Source organism: Dendrobium catenatum, unplaced genomic scaffold, assembly GCF_001605985.2.
Source record: "Dendrobium catenatum unplaced genomic scaffold, ASM160598v2 fragScaff_scaffold_1456, whole genome shotgun sequence".
Classification (NCBI taxonomy): Eukaryota; Viridiplantae; Streptophyta; class Magnoliopsida; order Asparagales; family Orchidaceae; genus Dendrobium; species Dendrobium catenatum.
Genome location: NW_021319918.1, coordinates 629,499 through 653,557, shown reverse-complemented (window position 1 = coordinate 653,557; position 24,059 = coordinate 629,499). Strand labels below are relative to the sequence as shown.

Sequence of the window (24,059 nt, the reverse complement as noted above, 5' to 3'; positions counted from 1 at the left end):
ATAAAGCAGTAAATTCGTATGTCAATACAGTAAACATGCATTCAATACGATAATACTGAACAAGTACAAACAACTGGCTATGTTGCTGTTGTAGAATCCATATTGCTGTTGTAGATATCCATACGTTGGTTTCAATAAAAAAGAGTCGTCACTCTATTGCCCGTCGGTCGCCCGTCGGCATATTTATATGAACTCCTTAAGACTCCCATCCATATATCCATAATTGATGTTTAAAGAAAAGCCCGTCGGCCCACCATCCTGTACAGGTCAATTCAATCTCCAACCAACGTTCAACCAGGTTCCACTTGTGTTCCAGTATCAATAATCAATCAATAATCAATTCAATAGTCAATATTAAAGCAATCATATCAATATTCACATTCATATCTATTCAATCTATCAATCTCAGACAAATCAGAAATCCTACGAAAATTCGGCAGAGTAACGGCAGTCTACCGATTTACACAAAAATCCTGCAAAAATCACTAATTTCCAAATTCACACAGAACGTGCATGACATCAATATAAGGCTATTATTCTATAGAATCCATATCAAATAACATCCTGATATTTTTCTATTCAATTAAAATCGCGTAGAATCAATTCCGACTGGTAAAATCATCGTAGAAAATACTCAAATCGTGTACAATATTCATATCTATAACATTCTAAAAGTTGTGCGGTGAAAGTTGTGTCAATACGAAATCAGGTCCAAAATTCGACTACGAAAACACAAACAGATCACAACACGATCAAAACTCAATATCTCTGAAAACAGAAATAGGATTCGGACTCCTTACCGCGAGATCTTCAATTCTTTCAACAGTGGCGACAGACGAAAAGCGCTCCGCGGCCTCCGAAATCCAAGATTCCTTCTCTTTTGCTTTCTCTTTCTCTCTCTTCAAAATCAGATATTTTAAAAAGTGATTTTCTCTCTCCTCGAATCGTGCTGATTTGCTTATAACTTTAGTCTGATCGGCCCGGCCGATCGCCACATCGTCCTGGCCGATCAGAACAAAATCAAATCGGTCTGGACGATTCCTTAGGCCGATAATTAATTTGTTAAAACCTCTTGCTCTCGGGATTTTGCCATACACTGATCGTCCCAGGACGATCCAAAATCGTCCTGGACGATTCAGTCTAGAAATCATTCCAGAGAACACTCCAGAAATCAGCCGTTTTCAATGCACTGATCGGCCTGGACGATCTCAACATCGTCCTGGCCGATCCTGGGAGGAAAATCCAATTCAGAGAGGAACAGTAAGGGAACGAGGTCTCACAACTGGCCCCAACCACTTAAAATGAAGCCTTTTCTCCCCTTAATCCCGCACGGCTTCCAGGTTATCCCGAAATTTTCCTTCCCGTAGCCTGTGTTCGCGAAACAGAGGGGTTCCCTCACGGTCGGCTTCCCTTCCTGCTGCCTCTCCCGACGGCGCCGCCTCTCTCTGGCGAACTTGAAGTGTTCGGTCGCCCTCTAGGAGTACTCCACAATCGATTTTAGGTATTTTTTTTTAGTTTAGGGCTAGATTTTTCAAATGAAAAAAAAAATATGGTTTTTAATTTTTTTGTGTGTTTTTGGATTTTTGCTTTAGGAAATATGGTTAGAGGCAAAGAAAAGACGAATACGTCATTACTGCTTGATTTTATTACATCTATTTTCTTACTTTTTACTATTTTCATATATCATTTAGATGTTTTTACTGTATGATAGAATCTAGCTATTATTTACCTGCTAAAATCCTTAAATTCTTATTTACGCAATTCTGCGTCCTTGAGGTTTTCGCCTCACACCGCCTCGACGCTTACGCCTCGCCTCACGGACGAAAACCGTCTCGAGGCTTAATTACGCAATTTTAAACCTTGCTTTATATGAAATTTTATGAAACTTTTAGTTCAAATTAGAAGTTGTTTTAGAGGCGTTTATTATATCTATTGAAATGTTTTAGATTCGTATTATTTCATGTTTTAATGATATTGAAATGTTTTATTCTATCATTTACGTCCGACATCTGTTCCCGCCTCGTTTATGCGAGTTCACAGGGTCTGGTCGTGACAAGAGTGATATTAAAACCCCAATTTTGGATATGGATCAATATAAAACGTCATTAAGATGTTTTATGAGTCATAAAAACTATTGGATGTATGTTTATATGACGATTATTGAATCAGAATGTTTTAATTATTTTAAGGCTATGGATCATGAGCATGATGCCACTGATGACAACACAGATGAGAACACTGAACGTGTTGATAAAGAAGTTTAATCTATTCCACCTGTTGCACAACCTTCGGGTGGTAGTAGCAGTGCTATCATATACACCTTTACTTAAATGATGGCGGCTGTGACGCATTTGATCAAGCATTTTCATGAACAGTCTCAATTACCTGAAAAATCTTCAGATACCTATCAATTGGTGGTTCACTCATGAAACTAGATTATGGCTGTTCATGAGAATGCTGGATCAAATGCATCACATCTGTGATCATCTAAGTAAAGGTGTCTATGGTGGCACTGCTGCTTCCACCAGGAGGTTGTACCACAGGTGATTTAGCTGTAACTTCTCTCCCAGCCTACTCAGTGTTCCTATTTGTGTTGTCATTAGTGGCATCGTGCTTCTGATTCATAGCGCTGAAATAATTAAAATATTCAAATTTAATTATCATTGTATAAACCCTATAGTTTCTATGACTTATAAATCATTCTAATTCATACACCATATAGTTTCTATGACTTATAAATCATTCTAATGATGCTTTAAATTGACAATATCTTAAACTTTGGCTTTGATATCACTCCTGTCACGACTCGGCCCGGTTAGTCCGTATAGACGAGACGGGAATCGATGTCGGATATAATATTAGAACAATATTTCAATATTATAAAACATGACTTAATATGAATCTAAAATAACTCAAAAGATATAATAAGCGTCTCTAAAATCACTTTCAATTTGAACAAAACATTTCATATAAGTGAAATATATACAAAGGTCGCTAAAATATTTCTTTCATATCAATATCCACAAAAAACAAATAACAAAAAAAAAAGAAATGTTATCCATTTCTCTATGGCTATACATGAATGAAAGTTGTTTAGTCATTCATGTATCAACAGTGTCTCTTGAAAATATCACAAAATTAGGGAATGAGGTTTGCTAAGAAAATGACAATTACATCTAAAATTCATGTGCAATGTAGATGAACTCAATATATAAAGTGCTTAATGTATTTACATGACCTTCATATATGTCATATGCTTTTATATTTCGATGTCATATGCTTTTATGTCTCGATGTTATATGCTTAACATGATCTCTATTGTATCATATGCTTAACATGATGCTATGATAAATGTAATTTTCTTAACATAATGCTTATTGTCTCATATATTTTTATATTTAGTTTATACATATATTATACATACTTATTGGAGTACCATATTATACTAATTAGGTACAATCTCGTATTTGGTCATTCATCATCATTTGCGCTAAAGAGCGGTATTATGCAAATGCACCGTATTTTGTACTCCATCTCAACATACACAAACTTGCATTTTAATTTCATATCATAAGATAATTGCAACAATATCAAACATACATATGATGACTTATTTAAGCATGAAAGGAACTTGAACATATGAATAGCTTTTTATTTAACATGCAAAGTACTTTGTATAAAAAATTTCTATCTAACATGTCAGGTATAAGGTGACATAGAGTAATGTAACATAAAAATATGAACATAATAAAATGACATAATGCGATGTAAATTTAAGAAAAACATGAACCTTAAAATGTAATGTCAGTTACCATAGCTGTCAATGGCGCAAAATAGCGCGCGCCATGACGCCATGTTCATGGCGAGGCGCATGTGTTTAAAATAGCGCGCGCTATTTGCGCCACATGTGAGCCATGACGCATTGCACACGGCGCAAAATAGCGCGCCAAATTATTTTTAAATTTTGGTATACTTATGAATATTTTTTATACCGCTCGGTACCGCTAGTTACATGCTCTGTACCGCTCGGTACAGCTCGGTACAACTAGGTACATGCTCGGTACAGCTCGGTACAACTAGGTGCACGCTCGGTACATGCTCGGTACATTCTTTGTATAACTCGGTACAGCTCGGTACAACTAGGTACACGCTCTAAATTGCTAAGTACATGCATGATACCGCTCGGTACCACTCGGTACATGCTCGGTACTGTTAGTTACTTGCTTTTTACCACTCGGTACAACTCAGTACAACTAGGTACACGCTCGGTACCGCTCCCTAATTTCCATACAAACGAACTTCAAAATTTCTCTTACAAATAAATTTTGTTCTGGGGGCACTGCCCCCTTGGACCCCCGGCAGCCCTCATATTATGTTTCTTGGACAATATTATGTTTCTTTTATCTAAATTTGTTTGGTTTTAGGTGATCATACAAAGTTAGATTCAGTTCTTATAGGATTATGAAGTAGTGCTATCGAGGTTGATGAAGAGGATTATGAAGTAGGAGACAATGTTGAAGAAGATAATGAAGCTTTTTTAACATTTGCTGATGATGATGATTCTCAAGAAGAGTAGATTAAATTCTTATTTGATCTTTTTAAAAAAAGATTGTAGTATTTGAATTATGAGATATTTGAATGTTACTTAGTCGAACTTATATATGTTATGGTTGTATTTTATTATTATGATAGATTGTCTTTTTTTTTTAATAATATTTCATATTCATGCTTATTATTTTTTAATTTGTATATAGCTTGCGCCATGTTCAAAATAGCGCGCGCCGCGCCGTGCGCTATACGCCATGGCTCCAAATGGACCTTTGCGCCATGGTGTGCCATTCACCATTAACAGGTATGTCAGTTACCTTGATAAACAATTGTTTATACTTGTGGCGAATCTTCTTAATCGTTTATACTTACAGCCGGACTTTGTTCAATGTTTTTTAGCGAACTAAGTTCTGCGTTCTTGGTTGTTCATATTTATTGATTTTAAATGTTGGATATTAACTCTTTTAGTCTAATAATGATTCAAAGTTTTGTATTAATGAACAAATGTTATAAAGGACCTCAAATATTCTACACAATTAGATCTTTATATTTTCTAGTAGTCTTTTGGTATGTTCTTTTTTTTTTTTAAGTTTTTGGTCATATATGGATTATTCTAATAATTGGATTTTCTCTTAAAATTTTTATTGTAATTTAGTTAAGCTAGTACGGAGAATATTTATATATATAATAATGCTTTTTTCTTCTACTTCTATAGGAGTTCGCATATGTAGATTGTAGATTTATAAGTACTATTGATTGAACTTATCATCATCTCTTTAAATCTCAATTATTCTATGTACTTCACAATGAAATGCATATGCTAAATTCACCCAAATAACTTAACATGTAAACATAGGATTGATGGAAAAAATCGAGTCCTCAATAGAATTAAACTTTTTCAAACTTCTTATTTCATGGAAAATAATGTATTTTCTGAAAAGTTAATTTTTTTTGTGTTGAAATTATTAATGAAAACTTGTTATTTATTATATGTGATGCATTTGCACGATGATTGCTTAGGGTGCACTCATAATTATTTTGCATGTTACATTTATGTTTGTATAATACATTTGCATGTTACATGGATGTTGTGTGTCGTGTATCGGTGTATCCAAACTGCATTTGCATGTTGTGAGGTTTGTATGCATGTTGTATCTGCATGTTGCGTAGTGTTTTTCCCTAGCATATTCACATGTTCGTAGTGCGTGTACATCGTGTATTTGAGTGTTGGACAATACATATGCATTATGTATTCACATGTTGTGAAATACTTGTATATATATTGGCATTTTGAATAGTATGCATACACGATGTGTTTGTATTTTGCATAGTACTTATGCTTGATTTTTTTGCATGCTGAATATTGTATGCGCCTCATGCATTTGCTTGTCGCCTAATTTATAGGCATAATATGTTGGCATGTGATGCATTGCATTTGCACGATGTATTTTCATTTCAAATTTTGTACACTGATGATGCATCTGTATGTTGCATGATTATTATTGTATTTGCAAAATGCATTCACATAACCAACGGTAGTGGACTCCGAGGTATTGAATTTATGATCAACGACAGGTTGATTATAGACTTTTTTGTTTGCCACCTCCAGCTTGCCTGGTCTTTGTTTGGAGCCAACGACCTGGACGAATCTTTTTGTATTCTTGATGTTTGTCCTACTCGTGGCATTAGATAATCGCAGGAAAGGAGTGGTCGGAAAATGATCACAGGTTGCCTCTTGCAGTTTCTACGATAAATTTAATTTGACTAGTTCAAGCTATATGATTGATGGAATGTGTGTGGTTGAGCAAAAATAGGTTATTTTAAACATATTTGAGGTCTATTTGTTTAAATTTTGTTCAATTTGATTTAGTTTTAGCCAATTTAGATTTAATTTGAGTCGATTTATCTCAAATTTGTTCTATTATGGCTCAATTCTTGTCGTTTCAATTGATTTGTGCAATTTTATTCAGTTTGGTAGGATTTTCATTTTTCTTTCCAGTGTGGTAAAGAAGCACTTATTGGTAAGCCCAGAAGCAAGCAAATCTATTGTTGTGGCCTACAGTATTGGCGCTTGCACTTTCCCTTAAGTCGTTAACTTGAAATAATTTTTGGTTCCTGTCGATCTCTCTTCCTATAAAAAAAATTTTTCCTTCAAATTTAAAACTTAATTATATAAAGCAATGTTTAAAATTGCGTATTCGGGTATTAAGGCGTTTTTCATTCGTGAGGCGAGGCGTAAGTCTCAAGGCGTTTTGAGGCGTAAGCCTCAAAATCAAAAAATTGCGTAAACATAAAATGATAAATTTTTTAAATACTAATGAAAGAATAAAATAAAACATAAAAAAGCATAGATATGAAGTGAAATCAAAATATCTCAATAATAAGACAATATGAAATATAATTCAACTCAAAATTCTATCTTTCCCAAATCCCAATATTCTTTTCATTAACATATAATTCCAAATTCTAAAAATAAATAGCAATAACATATCACATAAGAACTCATAAATCATCAGCATTGTCATCACTAAGAAGTTCTTCATTTGAATCATCATTATGATGAATTGCTCTCTCCTCTTCCTCCTCTCCTATAGAGTCAAATGTCGGGCATTTACTTCAAGATTTATGTAAGTTTTAATATATATAGTGTGAGGCATAAGCCTCATGCCAGTGAGGCGAGGCGGGCCTTAAGGCTGGCCTCAACCAAGTTGAGGCGCAAGCCTCATAACTTAAACTCGAGGCGTAAGCATATAGGTGTTTTTTACTGGAATTGCGCAAAGGCGGGCCTCAAGGCAAGCCTCATATTGCGCAATTTTAAACCATGATATAAAGGATATTAATCGTCTTCTTCCTTCTTTTCATATTACTCAAAGCTTTAACAAAACTGAAAGTTATGGCAAGGCTCGAATATTTTGTCGTTCCACATTCATGTGAAGCGATGAATTATCATGCACATGATATAGGCTTTATATATTTGTCAATGAGGCATTCATTCATTCACGTTATAGAATTTTTTTTTTTTGTTAGAGCTTGCTTATATTGGTTTCTTGGATTTTTTGAATCTTATTACTTGCAGCATCTTGTAGTTTAGAACATATCTTCTTGTAGTTTAGAACACATCATCTTGTAGTTTAGAACATATCATCTTGCTAGGTTTCATCTAGCATTGATATGGTATTCTATTTCTTGTGTGTTTCTTTTCACTCTTCCATGAGAGTTCATGATTGAATTTTTTTTTTAATGCAAGCTCTATTATAGGTACTTTTTCATTTTAATGTCCATCAAAGTTTAGGACGTATACTCTCTAGTTCTAGAATATGTTTTCTCCTTAGTTTTCTACTTTGTGTAGTAATGCCAACTTTGTATCTAAAGCTTTTGATATATTTTGCTTTGTTGTTGTAAACTTTCCATCACAATTTGAAACTAAGGATCATGCTGATGTAGAACTGAGCGGGTGGGTAATAAAAATGAAAGATCTAAAATTCCATCTTAGATTTTTCTTAATTAATGGATTTGAATTTGAAATTCAAACAAGAAAAGATGGTAGGGAAGAGAGAAATTAATTATCTCGTTAATTGGGATCTTTAATTAGGAAGAAAATTATTAAAGTAGGTGAGAGAGAGTGGCCGGCCAAATGAGAGGGAAGGAGTAGGTGTCTAGGTTCAATGTGAATCAATCATTAATTGGGATTGCTAATTATATCTAAAATTAATTTCAGATTGGGGGTAATTGGATTGGTTTCCTAAAGTAGAATTTTTTAAATCCAAAATTTAATTGAATTCAAATTGAATAACTTTTCAAATTAATAAAGAGTTAATTTAGGAAAGAGTCAATTCAATTAAAATTGAAATTTTAAATCTGTCCAAATTGAAATACACTACATATGGAAAGGGATTAATTTGGGTTTTGAAGATTTGGAGGCAAAGAGAGGCACTATGGCTGGCGGTCAAGTGAGGGCTAGGGTTTGATAGTGGCGGCTAGGAGGAAAAGGAATGTTTTGGTAGGGAAGAAAGGATTCTTGAGGTTGGTGGTGGTGGGACTTATGGCCGGCTGGTGGAGGAGAAAGAATGGGTGGTGGTGTTCGGTTTAGATAGTGGGAGGAGGGAAGAGGGAAGCTTGGCCGACGTTTATGGAGGGGGTATGGCCGGTCGTCAAGGGAGAAGGAGAAAAGGAGTTCAGGGAAAGAACAATAAATTCATGAGCCCGAATGCTTCCTACTACTGATGGGTGATACATTGCCATTCACCAAGAGACTTCAAGCCGTGAGCCCGGACCCATCCTACAGCTGGTGGATACTACGATTCTCTCCGAGAGGGACCTCACTAAAGTCCTTCCAAGGAACAAAAGTGCAGAACAATTTTTTTATTAAACTCTATTTCTTAATACAAGTGCAAGGGTCTCTATATATAGGCCTTAAAAGAAACTAAAAGACAACTTTGCCTCATGAGCTTACATAAGACAAGACCCTAAAGTAAGGGTAAAAACGGAAAATACATAATTAGATAAAAAATTACAATTAATAAACTAAGATAAAAATGTAGGGATCTCGGCCTTCGATTTTCGTCTATTCCTTTGATTAACGTCCACCGTCTGATGTCCGCACCACATGCACCTTTTAAAAGGTTTGCTGCCCTACTCTTGACTGACGACTACTTTAAAGAATGTCATCTCGCTTCTATCATAGTATAGACGAACGCAATTGTAGTCCAATCAAAAGTTTGAAGCTACTTCTTAGTCATTTTGCAAACTAGATAATTCAGAAAAAGCTAGCTGGTATTTTTTGTCAAGTTATAACGACAATAATAAATTGGAGCTCTTGATGCATTTTACTTTTACCAAAATGAATGAATAGCTCAAATAATTTGCCTCATGGGATGTATGCTCTCACCACGATCACATGCTTGCCTCTTAACCTTAATAGCTCGTCCTAACCAATATATAACTTGCTTTAATTAGCCCCATGTTTCTTAGAAAGTTTGTCTCACATAGTAGCATTTTTTTTAATCCTGTTATCAAGAATAGATTGTTCTATCAACCAGTCTTGACAGAGCAAATTGTCACCATCATTTTTTCTTTTGTTCATTGATAACTCTGACGTATCCATTGATTCAGTCAACTTTTCTTGTCGTTAAATAAATGAATTTGCGGTGATGAACATATTTCTGTTTAATGCATCGATAGCACTATCACCTTGTTGTGTTGTATTGTAGATCTTACTGGCTATCATATTGCACCGTTTTGGGTGCTTCAATTGAATTTGTTTTTGTATGAAGTTTAAAAATTTTGTGGTTGTTATACATAATGCATTTATATTTTCAAGGCAATTTGAGCTTGCATTTTGAAGAAAACCAGGCTTCGTTTGGGGCGGCTTTCTTATTGTTTTTTAAAGCAGCTTTCTAGTACAAAACTTAAAAATTTTGTACTAAAAACTGTTTTAAGAAGCCGTAAGAAAGCTATCCCAAACGAAGCCTAAATCAGTTGAAGATATCGAGAATCAGAACCAAATTAAATTTTCTATATTCGAAATCTGACTGACTTGTTTTGTTTGTTTTTCAGGAATACATATCTTTGAAGTTTGTTTTTTTGTTTCAATTTTAGTAGGGATTGCTTGAATTTGCTTTAAATGTTTTGAACGTTTTGGTTTGATTTATAGTTTTGTTTGAACTTGATTATCTTGCTGCACATCAAGAAAGCTTATAGTAGTAGACCCTCATTATTTCTGTCGGGTACTTAGCAACGCTAGTTAGGCTATCGTTGTTTTTTTAAGCCTGGTAAATTTCAGAAAAAAAAAAATTAATTTAGACCCTAGATGCAATTTGGTCTCAACCAATCTGAATTAAATTAATTTCTTTAAAACTATAAGTGTAGAATGTTACATATTTCTGTATTTATTAGGTTAATGGGTTAAAATGTAAACTTTATATGAAGTAGCAAGGTTTAGAAAAAAAAAAAACCATAATTGTTCCCAATGTGGAGGAAAAAACTTGTTAACATTATTTGTTAGAAATAAGTTTGGAATAATATAATCTAATTGCGTTCCCGATATGGCAGCAAGTTGTTTTCGTAAAGTATCTTGGAGTAAATGGTAAAAGTTGTTTACATAAGTTCTTAAATTTATAGTATTTGTTGTAGTTTTGAGAAGTATTTCCTCAAATTATGGATTGTTGTATGTTGCTTTCAATTCTCCGAATTTTTATTTCAGGGTTTCCCACGCTATCAGTATGGCCAACATGGTTTGGATTTATAATTTGTGTCAGTTTTTGTCACCATTTGTGTACGTGTGAAATGTGCTTTCTTAGAGTTGTTTGTATATTGTTTCCTGTAAAACGGGAATAATAATGTTTTCCAGAAGAAAGGAGATAGGACGAAGTGTGAGAACAAGAAATTTATGTATTAATAAAGGTGCTATTTGCAAATCTTGTTTGATCTTGCAAATTGGCCTATATTATTCCAACATCCAATTGATTGATTAAGCCTCAACTTAATGGACAGCTTCATCAAAATTCTGTTGTTTTTGGAGATTGTGGAATATTTGTTCAGTGCATTGTTTGCGATTATGTAAATTCCAAGCTTTTCTCAAGAAGATGGCATGACATTTATGTATGATGTTAATCATCTTCCAGGTTACATTGTTAATTCTTAATCGACATGAAGTTACATGGAGTAATATGTTTGGAGTGAAGTGGTGATCTCTGTACTTGGTTTAACTTATGAGTTATACTTACAACTTCTAAAGTGTGTTTAGTTCGTTACTTATTTCTATCTTGTTTCTACCTATTTTGGGTACCATTTTAAATTTGGTGGAGAGCTTGTGTTAAAACTCTAACAAAAATTTGTTGAACAACCAGGTTTACTTCTCCCGCGCACAAGTTCCTTCGTCAATTTCAGAACTACGGGGGTATGCGATAAACTTCTTTTGAACTGAATTGGGAGTTATGCATGTGCATAAATATGTGATGCATTTGATGTTTATAATTTGTGCCTCATGGGTGTATGCTCTCACCACGTACAGATGAATGTATTTATTGGCTGCATTTTTATCTACGTAATAGTGAATAGGATCATAAGTTTTTTTTTGTTTCGGACGTACTATAGAGTTTTTTGAATATTTTCCTTTTCTTCATTGTATGGATATTGCGTATTGCACGGCTTACTTTTAGGTTATTTTGATGTAGAACTAAATGTATGGGAAATTATGCATTGTTAAAATTACACGCCTTTGAATTAGAGCAATAATAATTATGTTATGTTCTAGTGATTTAAACGTGTATTAAAACAATGGAGAGATGATTAAAGCTTAGACCAAACTACATGTAAGCGTTAGAATCATGAATAATCAAGTATAATCAAGATTAGAATAGCATGGGGATTTTCAAAAGAAGTTCCTAAATTAACAGTACGATTAGCGGCACTACTTAGATCTTACTTACTCACACTTTTGATATAGGCTAAACAGAGATAGGTTGCATAACCTTTAAGGAAGCCACTAATTAAGGTAAGACTTAGAAAGGAAAAAGATTTGACGGAGAAATTCACCTTGATCAAGATTTGGAAACGATCTGCTACTAAACGGATGAGAGTGATTGGGACCTCTCATGCAGCAAGGGGTGGATTTCCGGAGAGCAGGACAACTTCTTGCTGAAATTCTCTGGACATCAGCTCAACAATGTCCAAAAAAGTTTGGACAGGAACCGTAGGGTGTCGGGAGTTCTTGGGCGGCAAGAAGTGGCCTTCATAAGTGCAGGACAGCAAGAAGATCTTGCTGAAATTTCTGGACAGCTAGCAGAAATTTCAGACAAGTAGGAGAAATAGTAAAAACGGGGTAAGATGAAGGAGGCTAGGGTTGATTGGGAGTTAAGGGGCTGGTTGGTGACTTTAATGGGATGTAATATTTAAATTGGAGAGAGGGATGGGGAGGCCGGCGGGTGAGAGAAAGGAGGGGGAGTGGGGACCATCAGCTACAAGGGAGGGAAAAGATAGATTGGGAAATCAATCAATTTTCAAGTCTTAGGCACTTAAATTTGGGGAGGACTTAATTGATGTCCACATTCATAGAATGTGGGATTGAAATTAAATCTGATTTAATTTCATATTTGAATAGATTGGGGATTTCCTAAAATAAGCTATATTATTTAGGAAAGGATTTGAATTTCAAAATTATTTGAATTTGAATTCAAAATCTTCCCAAATGAATAATGAGATATTTTAGGAAAGCAATAAAGTTGGGAGAGGAGTGGAGGGGAGGGGCCGGCGGCTAGGGTTTGGCGTGGATGGATTTATCCTGCGGTTTAGAGGGAGGATTGTCCGGCGGCTTGGAAAGAGGGGATGGATAGGGAGGTTGGCGGGTATGAGGGTGGAGGGGGTGAAAACTAGACCTGTCAATTTCGGGTTACGGGTCGAACCCGACCCGACCTTTATCTGACCCGGATTTATTTGGGTTCGGGTCAACCCGACCCGGTTTTATAAACGGGTTAGTTTTCGAAACCCGAACCCGACCCGCTTCGGGTTCGGGTCAACCCAAACCCGAAAATTTTGGATCGGGTTTTCGGGTCGGGTCCAATATTGACAGGTCTAGTGAAAACTGGCGGTTAGGAGTGGCCTTGCTTGGCAGTTGGAGAAGGAGGGGGGTTTAGGGAAAGAAAGATAACCACGAGCCCGGACGCTTGATGCAGTTCGTGGGTGATTCGTTGCCCTCACCTAGGGTCTTCAATCTCTCCAAGAACTCTCAAGCTTTCCCAAAACTCAAGTGCGTAAATTTCTTGTAATAATATTCATTATGCATCATAAGCATAGGAGGCTAATAGGTTATAAATAGTCCCCAAATACAATAACAGAACAAAAGACAATAGTGCCCCCTGGGGTCACAAACACCTATTTCCACAAGTGAGGATAAAATCAAAAAATAAACAATAATGAATCAAATACAATAAATAACTCAAAAATAAAGCACTATAATCATGGTTGTCGATTGTCGACCCCGTCTCTTGTAAACTCTCTACGGTCTGATGTCATCATCATATTTTGTTTGAAATCAATCAATAACTTATTAATATTTTTTTTTTAGTTTAGTTTTTATTGCGACAACCATATAAACTTAGTTGTTTGATTGTTTCCATTGAAACTTTATGAGTTTCATTTCATTTCGGGTAAAACACTTATTGTTGACGAAAAATCAAAAAACTTTTTATTATTTTGCAAGGTTCTCATAAGAGTTTATTGTGCAGATCCCACCAAATTTTATTTGTAACATTTTATGTAAGATTACAACTAGAAATGGATCTTGAAACTTTCATAATCATTGAAATTAACTGAAGTTAAATTTTTTTGAAACTAAAGAATCTGAAGTTTAAATTGAAACAAACTATGATTCTAACATGGTGTTTTGAATTCTTAACTTTCTATGGGTGGCCATGTTGCTTTTTTTCAGTTAAATCCTAGTTTTTCGAAGTTTGGGGCATAATGTGATATATTTTATTGGATTTTATTATATGACTTTCAACACAAAAACAAAAAAAAAAACACTTTGGATGAGTTTGAGCTCTTCTTAATTAAGATTAACAATTATGCCATTCTTCAAATCTAATAATACCCATCTTATACAGTCAGAGGCAGAAGTTGTGACCGTGAACTATATAGATTTGAGCTTTTTAGGCCCAAGCCACTCCACGCATATTCGGTGGTAGTTTTAATTTTTTATATTTCATAGCACATATGCATGATGTATTTGCGTGGTGAAAAATGTATTTGGATGACTCATTTGAGTGTCGCATAATGTAGATACGTGACATTCACATATGATGCATTGCCCGTACACAATGTATTTGAATTTGTGAGAGCATACACTATTGGTGCATCCGTGTGTTTCATGATTGGTGCTTAATATGCATGCATGTCTCACTTATGTCTTTGGTGCCTTGACATGCTTCTTGAGGCAGCATGCTTCACTGATTTGTTTTACACTTCTCGTCGTAGTGGTATATTTTCTAAACAATAATTCGCTTCCCAAGGCTTTTGCACTTTTGTCAAGGTTGTTGCATGCTTCTCGAGTGCCTGCAATTTCTCATTTGGAAATTTTAAAAAAATGCCTTCTCCGCTTGTATGTGTTGCAAATCTGGTTGTGTTGATTGAAGGCGATAAATGCTCCTTTTAATCATAGATCTGACCGAACATTTAACATATTGAACTCGTTCAAATTTGTTAGTTAGCATAATTTGTTGGGGATGTCTCTTCAATCGACACTAGGAGGTCTTGTTGTTGCTCGTAGGACAAGTGTCCTGTTTCCTACGGGTTCCATTATTCTCCCTTGAATGAGGTTTGATTTGTTCACTACGATCCCCTTTTCCACAAATGTAGGCAAGTTTTGCGCTACAAATTCGGTGCTCTTTTGCACAGACGAGTTGTAGTGTTTGTTAAAAGTCTCCTTCTATTTTTCCTAGCCAAAATCTCCTGCTCTTTGCAAGTCCTGTAGTGTAAAGTTAGAGTGTATTAACCCTGGTTCATGTTTTTCTCAATTTTCATGCTTCTCGATACTAGTGTTGTTGCCCGACGCTTGTATAAATTTGGATGTCCTTATGGGTAAGTTTGGATATCCATTCTGGATAAATTTGGTCTTTCTGGATCTTGTTTCACTATTTGTTCAAGTGTTTAAAAACTTTTCTTCAATGTTGGCTTTTTATATTTTCTTGAATCATGGCACTTAATAAGTAAATTAGTTATTTAAGTTGGAACTGACATTTTTGTTTGTTTGTTTGTAGATTGGTATGTGACGATATTAGTGCAGGGCAAGAGAATTTTCCCATCCCAGCCACTAATGTAGTAGATGGTCCTCCTTTTGGCCCTTCTGGTTTGTTTTATTTCACGAACACAATTTTTTTTTGTTGCTTCTTGGTACGTCTGTTAGTTTTGGTTTGGACTGAAATTTTGAAATTAATTGAGTTTTCTTTGAACTCTATTTCTATTGTGCCTCCACTTGCTAGTCCTTATAGTAATAAATGGGTGAAATTTGATTCTCCAACTTTGTAGTTCCTCCTCCCCTTGATAATTGTGTAGACCTAGGTGTTCTTGATTTTCAGCGACTTGATTTTTATAATGGAAGCGAATTAGTGATTATGCTTTGTTATATATTCAGTTTCAAATCCTATTTTTCTAAATGGGATGTAATGAGAAATTAATGTATCATTCACTCCCTTGTTTTAGAAGGCTTGGTAGAAGGCGATTTCAATGTATTTTGTCTCCCTTTTAACTTTTTTTCTGAGGGTCATCATTGGGCTTCATACTATATGTATTTTATCTTCTATATTTTTATTTTCATTTGTTCCTATGCCAATTTGAAATTATAATATTGCACTTATTAAAAAAATTAATTGCGATTTAAGCAATTGAATTGAATTTTGAAGTTTAATCTATATATATTTTTATGTCTTGATATCTTAGTATTTAGGAGGTAAACATGTTGGATGCTTTTTGTTTATGACCCTATTTTCGAATATCATACTTGCCTGCAGCTATTTTTATTATTTTTGAAGCTAAATTTCCAATCCCGTAAATTATAGTATTAGATCAAGAGGCAAATATGAGGAATTGCTTGATGCAAAGTTAAAAAAAATATCAAAGATAGTTTTGGATAACAATTTACAATGATGAAGATGTGGATTTATCTTTCTCATATTGTGCCTATTCCAATTTATGTTATACTCTTTCGATCATAATTGTCTATTTCCCATTTCCATAAGGTAACTGTATTTCCTTTCGTTTGGGACATGCTTGATCCTCTCAAGTGTATATTTTCTTGCCATATGATACTTCCTGATAACTCTATTCGTTATTGGAGTTTTTTTTTTTTTTTTTTTTTTTTTTTCCCTTTTTTTTTTTTTTTTTTTTTTTTTTGACTTGTCCCTTTTATGTATTCTGACCAATGCTTTTTTTTTTTTCTCGCATGTGCACTTATATGTTATGCATACTTTTCTTGTGATTCCTATGAAGCTACTTCTATCTTTTTTTCTCCAGATCATTTGATATGATAAATTAGTACATTCTTTCTCTTCTATGAAGGAAAGAAGCAGGTAGAATTAAAAGAGGCTGAGTAGGAAGGAAGTGAGAGAAAATGCTTTTTGATGCATGAATCTTGAAATGTGTGTTTATGTGTTTTAGCAAGGGTGTTGGCGACCTATTAAATTTGTAGAGATTTTCTGTTGTACTTGTGTCTGATGTTTTTTGCTTAATTTGGAAGTTTAATCATGTTAGTTCACCACATGTTGGCATGAAGTTTGTAGGACTTCAATTGTAGAGTGTTTTTGGTTCTTCTCCTGGCCATATGTGAAAGATTTATTCAATTTTGTTTTCTCAATAAATAAAAATGTTGCTGAGTTCAATACACTGTTTTTAGTTAAATTGTTTGAGCTGTGTTTGCTTCTTGTTCTTGGATTAAGATGTGTTATTTCTCTCAACTATTTGCAGGTTTTGTGTATAGCAAGTCAACCAAACTTGCAAAAAATTTGAAACTTCCATCAGTTGCTTGTGGTTGCAAGTGTAAAGGAGAATGTGTTGATCCAAGAAGTTGTTCTTGTGCAAGACTTAACGGAAATGACTTTCCATATGTCCGCAAGGATGGGGGCCGGTATGAAAATTTTTACTAAATTTTTGTTGTTCATTAGCCTTCTTATTGGTCAATCTTTTTTGCTTCTTTATTTATTGGTTTAATCTTTATTTTTTTTATCAAACCTAAAATCTATGATTAAAAAGGTAATAAATTTTTTTAAAAGTTAAACGGGTTATTGCTTTAATTTTTTAACTCAATTGTTAAATAGGTAGGGTTCGGGTTAAGCAGATTCGGTTCAGATCAATTTTTGATCCAAGCCGATCCGTTAATCCGATTTGACATTCTCTATTTGCTTATTTTTCTGTTTTTAATGATTTTTTATTTGCGTTTGGGTTATTTGTTTCTAATTACTGTTTTGATTGATTTTTTTGTTTGTTTGTATTTTATTGAACTCATTTGACTGCCCCCAAATTATCATTTCTAAAGTTCTTTTCTTCCATTGATATCCATGCATGAAACTTGCATGTTCGGATTTGGTGACTGCAAAATCCGTCATGTTGACATGGTCCTCAATACTGATCCTGTTTCAGCTCCTGTTTATATATATATATATATATAAATTTATATATATATATATATATGTATGTATGTATGTATATTTGTTTTTGTGTATGTTTTGTTTCTAATTTGGGTTGTTTCCTTGTCTATAGATTGGTTGAAGCAAAAGCTGTTGTCTTTGAATGTGGTCCTCATTGTGAATGCCGATCTACCTGTGTAAATAGGACTTCTCAAAATGGTCTCAGATATCGGCTCGAGGTTCTATTTGAAACTTCCTTTCCTCTCTCTCATACATATGCATCATAATATAATTCTTTTGCTCAACTTCTTGTGTTATCACAATGCTTAACAGGTTTATCGTACCACAAAAAAGGGTTGGGCTGTAAGATCCTGGGATACAATACCCTCTGGTGCACCAGTATGTGAATACACAGGAATCTTGACGAAAACAGAGGATATTGATTCTGTTGTCGAGAATAACTATATCTTTGATATTGATTGTTTGCAGACAATTAAAGGCCTTGATGGAAGAGAGGTATTTACGTAATTGGATCATCATCTTTTTTTTTTTTTTTTGAATATCTATCGATACCATCATATACGGTGTATGTCATTGTTGTTTATTGAGGGTTGGCGTATTCTTGGGTAGGTTTATACGGTTTGCAGAAATTAGAGAAATATTTGACCAAAGAAAAATACTTCGGAAGTGAAAAGAAATTAATATCGATTTCCAATATTCTTCTTATTGTAAATGTTATGTGGTTGATAGTAATTATTTTCAATTAAATATGGTTGATTGCCTTGTTAGATGTCACAATTATAGTTTTATAGGTTAGTTTACATTCATTATTTTATCATTTGTGCTTAAGGCCTATAAAACATTAGTTGACCTATAGGGTTTGGCCTATTGAATGATTGAGAAGGAAATTGATGCAATGTTTGTTTGAGTGTGTTGTGGGTTTATTTTGTTGTGCTGTTGTGCATAGAACCTTTATTTTATTTTATTTTTCAAAGAGAAGATTGAGTGCAAAATGAGTATGTATGTGAAAAGGTTGGAGTACCTCCAATGGTGTAGATAAGACTAGAGAGAGAAACTTTAGATGATTTGTTCACATAAAATGTTTGCTTTCTGATGACTCGGTTATGAGAGTAGATGTATTACATTTTACCTATATTAGGAGATGTAGAGGTAGACCTGAAAATATTTGGTTAAAATTTTTTAGAAATTATATTTTTTTTAGATTTAAATGAGGATTTGACTCTTAACAACACACAATAGATAAAAAGGATTCATGTGGCCAATTCTACGTGGTAGGATAAAGGTTTGATGTTGTTTGTGATCAAAAGAAGGATGCCTAGAAAATTCACTTTGCTGCTGTGTAAGAATTTACTTTGATTCTTGTATCTTGGAATGTTATTTAATTTCATCTGATAATTTATTTTTTATTTTTTTTAGTAACAAATTTGTCTGCCAAAAAATTTTCGAGTCTTGTTCAACATCTTCTAAACATTACGGGAAAGGTGATTAATTTTTTTAAATATAATGCTATATATATATATATATATATATATATATATATATATATATATATATAATATGTTGAGCGTTTTGCTTGTAGTTTTAGATCCTTGTAAAAGTGCATTCTCATGCATATTTGCATAAATCTTATTTAAATTCTGCTCTTTTAAATATCTTGTTTAATGTTATATGATGTGTGAGGCTTAGAACTATTGCATTTATCAAATGATGTTTATCTAACTCTATTCTTGAGTTAATTTGATTATATTTAGCGTGTAGAAAAATGCATACGATGTGATAAAAATATTTTCATTTCCTATGCTAGTGTCAACTTTCAAAATCCTTCTTTCTTCTAATATTCCGTCTTAGTTTTTATTTAGTGATTTATGTATCGTTTTTTTTTTGGGTAGTCTATTGCTTCTTTTCTCAGAACAGTTAATTCATGCTAAAAAGATTTTTTTTTTGAATTTTAATTGATAGAGGCGTCCGGGTGATTTATCTTCTCTTATTGATTTGGATGAGAAGAAATCTGAAGCACCAGAGTATTGCATTGATGCGGGCTCTATTGGCAGTGTTGCACGCTTTATTAATCATAGCTGTTCTCCAAATCTTTTTGTTCAATGTGTGTTGAGCCAACATCAGGACATTAAAATGGCAAAGATAATGTTGTTTGCTGCTGATAATATACCTCCACTGCAGGTGATTTTCTTTACCCATTGCTAATAATCTTACCGTACTTGCAGAAATTTTTTATTGGTTTTTTTTTGTCTTAAACAAAGCTGGAACGTGCAGTAAAATTTTTTAGCTCTTAGATTTATCTTTATAAATTCTAAAAATGGTTATAATTACTGAGTTTTGCAGTTGTCTAAAAATTTTTTAGGTCTCAGATTTAGCTTTACCCAATGCTTATGATTTTTTTCCCGTTTAGATTACTGTCAATGATTGCCGATCCCACGTTGTGGGACAAAGGCTTGATGATGTTGTTGTGGTTGTTGTTCTACTGCCAATGACCTTTCTAAAGCCTCTTTTATAGCCGTAATTAAACTGAAATGGTTGTAAACTGTTATAAAAATTGAGCTTTCTCTTCTTCTATATGCCAATTATTGCGGTGTCTTTATTTCTCTTATTTTAGAAGTTGGCTGCTATAGTACCTAAGCTTTCTCTTCTTCTGCAAGTCTGCTTTTCCTATACTCAAACCTCTATTCGTTTTTGATATAGTACCGACTACTTCACACGATCTGCAGCTTCTTACACCTCTTCTAAACTCTTGCTTTTGGAGGGAATGGGATTAACTAGGTTGGTATTATTTTAGTTGCTTAGGTTCATCAAAATTTTGAGAAGTCGGTACTATTTTAGTTGCTCCAATAATTTTGATAGAAGTTTTAGGGAATTGAAATTTAGCAAGTAATTGCATAATCAATTAAAATTTGAGTATTTCTACATGTTTCTTTATTTCAAAATGATGAAAATAAATTTTGAAGAATTTTGTTTGTTGAAAGAGTGGGGTATCCGGATAATTTTTCGGGAGAAATTCTCTTTGAAAAATATAGAATCTCTTAGGTTTCCAAATTGACTACATTAATTAGAACCACGAGTCTGGCATTTGAGTGAACTAGGCTGGAAAGGAAATGAAAAGAAAAAGGTGTTGTGAGAAAATTTTTATTGGGTTTTCTAGATTTTGAAGTATTTCAGTATGAAATTATTGCGTTAAAACTTTATATGTAATTGGAACCTCATACATTCTAATATTTAAAGATAACTCCGACAAAAGTTATCCTCGTCTTTGATTACAAAGTTTAAAATTAGCCTATCTAATGAAGTTTAAAATTCAAAGTCATCATTGCCTTGCTGTAATTACAATAAACACGGTGTATTTGGTATTTCAGAGTTCTAATCCACAAACCATTGTCATGGATGGTTTGATTGGTCACATTCTATATTTGATCTTCAAATCTTAGGTCTTCTTAGTTGGCATGTCCGTTTCACTCCTGCGAAATTAATTCTCCTAATGAAGGAAAGTGGGACTTTTCCAATGTGGAAATTCTCTTTTAGCTCATGCATGATGGTGGTAACTTTTTATTTCAAGAGAATTTTTAGATCTCCTAAATTATTTCATTTAAGATTTCTTTTGACTTGCCTCAAGTATGGAAGTATCCATGGGCTTTGAAATTCTTCACTTTAATTATTGAATACAATTTTTTTACTTTTCCTGTGTGATGGTCCTTATTTAATTGCAAAGCAAAAAAAAAAAAGATCTTATTTCGAAGTTGGCCAAGATTTTATGATGATTTTGCCATTCTTTCTATTTTTTTTGGGCCTTTTGCATTTGTTTCTCTTTCTCCACTATATATGAGTTTTGTGGTTGCCCTTTAGAAATCTGTATGCTCTTTCCTTGTCAACCTTAACCCCACTATTAGTAGTAGGGATGATTGAATATATAGATTAAAAGGGCTTGTCGTGAATGTCGTAAATAGACTCAAATTTGTTTTTGTTTTGGATGAGTACCTATGTTGCACCGATACACCTATCTATGAAGGCGTGCTGTATCCGATACACCCATACACGGATACGCCTCCGATACTCCACCGATACGTGTCGGATAAGCCAAAGCCGTATCCAATTAAAATACTATTTAATTTTAAAAGGACACATATCCGATACGCGTGTCCGTTGAAAAAAAAAAAATCTGAACAAAAAAGACGTGTCATATTTACTTCCGCGGTTGCGAGCAAGATTCTCTCATTTCTGAGATGGATTTGAGTCTCTTGATGATATGAAAATATTAAAAATTACTAATCTTTCACTTGATGAGCTTGAATTACAAGCTGTGATATTTATTAAAGATGATATAGAAGTTCAAAGACAAACCAATGAAGAAGATAATTATATCATTCATTCTATTGAATAGTTGAAACTTCATGTGCTAGATAATTTATGTTTTTGTTTTTGTTGTTGTACTAGACATTTAATGCTTACTTATATTTTGATATTATAAGCTACAAGGCTATAAATGATGTTGTTGTCATTTTTTTGTTCAAATATTATGCTTTGATTGATTTCTTAATTTTTATGTATGATTATAAATTATAATGCCGTGTCCGTACCGTACCCGTACTCATTTTAAGAATTGACGTATATTCATATCGTGTCGTATTTGTGTTGCCGTATCCGTGTCGGTGCAACATTGATGAGTACAGATTGATGAAAGCTTACACCTGAAAATAATTATAAGCACGAGAATGAGAAAAATAATCTCCACAGGGACTATCAGAAAAATAATACTAGTGAGTTTATATATTTTGATAACATCCTTCTATTATCCTGACCTCTAATAGATGAAGACCTACTTATCTTTAAATGAGAGTGAGATACAAATATTTTTCTCATTTTTATCACCCTTCTTTTCTTCCCTCTCTCTCTCTCTCTTATTATTTATCTAAATATCATCCATTGGGTTGTCCCAAATTCTTTGCTATTTGTGAACCCTTCGCAGCTCATTTTCCCATTTGATGCTCCCACTTGATAGAAATTATATCATGCATTACATCTTCAAATTCTTTGGTTTTAGATATGAATGCATATTTATTGTTCTTTGGCTGATTATTTACAAAAGAGCAACTAAAGCACAGTAAATTCAGACGGTTCTTATCGTCCAGTTTCCGCACATAATAATTTCTCTTCCAAAAATGGTGAAACATTCCATATATTGACATAATTGCCTTTTTTATCTATCACGTTTATCGTAGTTTTGACATACCAGTTCCTATGAATCTGCATTTGTTTGTACATTTAATGCATTAATGATCTGTAAAATTTGCAGGAACTCACATACGACTATGGATACGTGCTTGATAGCGTAGTTGGAGTTGATGGAACTCTGAAGAAGTTGCGTTGTTTTTGTGGTTCTTCTGACTGCCGAAAATGGCTGCATTAATCATTTTCCTGCTTCATGTTTTTGCATTGGAATGGTGGTTGCAATTTTGTGTTGGTTGCTTATATATTTTGCCATTTTCATTACAGAGGAATAGGCAGCAAACCACCTGAGGCAAAGTATTTTGTACTCTCTATCTGAACCATTTGTGAACATCAACTCTATTAGAAGGTTAAGTATATGCCAAAGTTTTGTCAGTAGGTTTTTCTGTGATAGCTGTCCTGAGTTTTATGGTTGATTAAAAAGGAGATTTGTGCAATTTCCATTTTTTAAGATTGCTTTAGTAGTAATAGATTTATGCTTTGTTTGAGACGGCTTTCTTCCTGTTTTTTAAAGCGGCTTTCTAGTACATAGATTTTAATTTTGTACTAAAAAGTTGATTTAAGAAGCAGAAAGAAAGACCGTCCCAAACGAAGCCTTAGTTGGGGAATTATGACTTTGGGTGCTTAAGTCATTAATAGTAGTACATGTTTTAGATCGTTTGGGTCTGATGTTTTGCGTGATGATGAAATAGATGGGGATATTATTAGTAGTATTCAAGTTGGATGGTTGGAGTAGAGAAATGCGTCGAGCTTGTTGTGGGATAAAAAGTACCTATTCTCTTTTATCTTTAAGTGTAAAACTAATATGCGATGTGTACATAAATTAAGATGTTCATCTCTTTTTTTTAAATAAGTTATTTGTAATTATAAATTAAATAAATATTTAATATGATTTTATCATCCTCATTATCAAGAGTTATTTTAAATTCTTATACATTTCTATCAATATTTTCTTTGAGATGAATCTTTTGTATTAATTGTTTTAGGACATTTAAAATTTTAATTTTGAATACATATTTCAACTTGCATGAGAAGTATATGAACTTATAATATTAATAATTTTAGTCAAAGAGTTCAGCCTACCCTGAAATCTGGCTGCCTGCTAACCTTCCCACCAGTGCTCAGCCTCTCCATCCAACAGAA

The 24,059-nt window shown here is 33.7% G+C and overlaps 1 protein-coding gene across 7 annotated transcripts in view; it reads left to right on the top strand.

Moving 5' to 3' along the window:
- LOC110103468 (histone-lysine N-methyltransferase, H3 lysine-9 specific SUVH4) overlaps positions 1–23,291 on the top strand; it is a 41,628-nt gene extending 18,337 nt beyond the window's left edge. For all 7 annotated transcript variants that reach the window (XM_028700123.1, XM_020832208.2, XM_020832209.2 and 4 more), the window contains 7 exons: positions 11,397–11,446; positions 15,303–15,391; positions 17,005–17,164; positions 17,797–17,902; positions 17,997–18,179; positions 19,644–19,862; positions 22,984–23,291. In XM_028700123.1, coding sequence (XP_028555956.1) covers positions 11,397–11,446; positions 15,303–15,391; positions 17,005–17,164; positions 17,797–17,902; positions 17,997–18,179; positions 19,644–19,862; positions 22,984–23,097 — 921 coding nt within the window. In that variant the 3' untranslated portion in view covers positions 23,098–23,291. The remainder of the gene's footprint in view (positions 1–11,396; positions 11,447–15,302; positions 15,392–17,004; positions 17,165–17,796; positions 17,903–17,996; positions 18,180–19,643; positions 19,863–22,983) is intronic.
- The last annotated feature ends 768 nt before the right edge of the window (positions 23,292–24,059 follow it).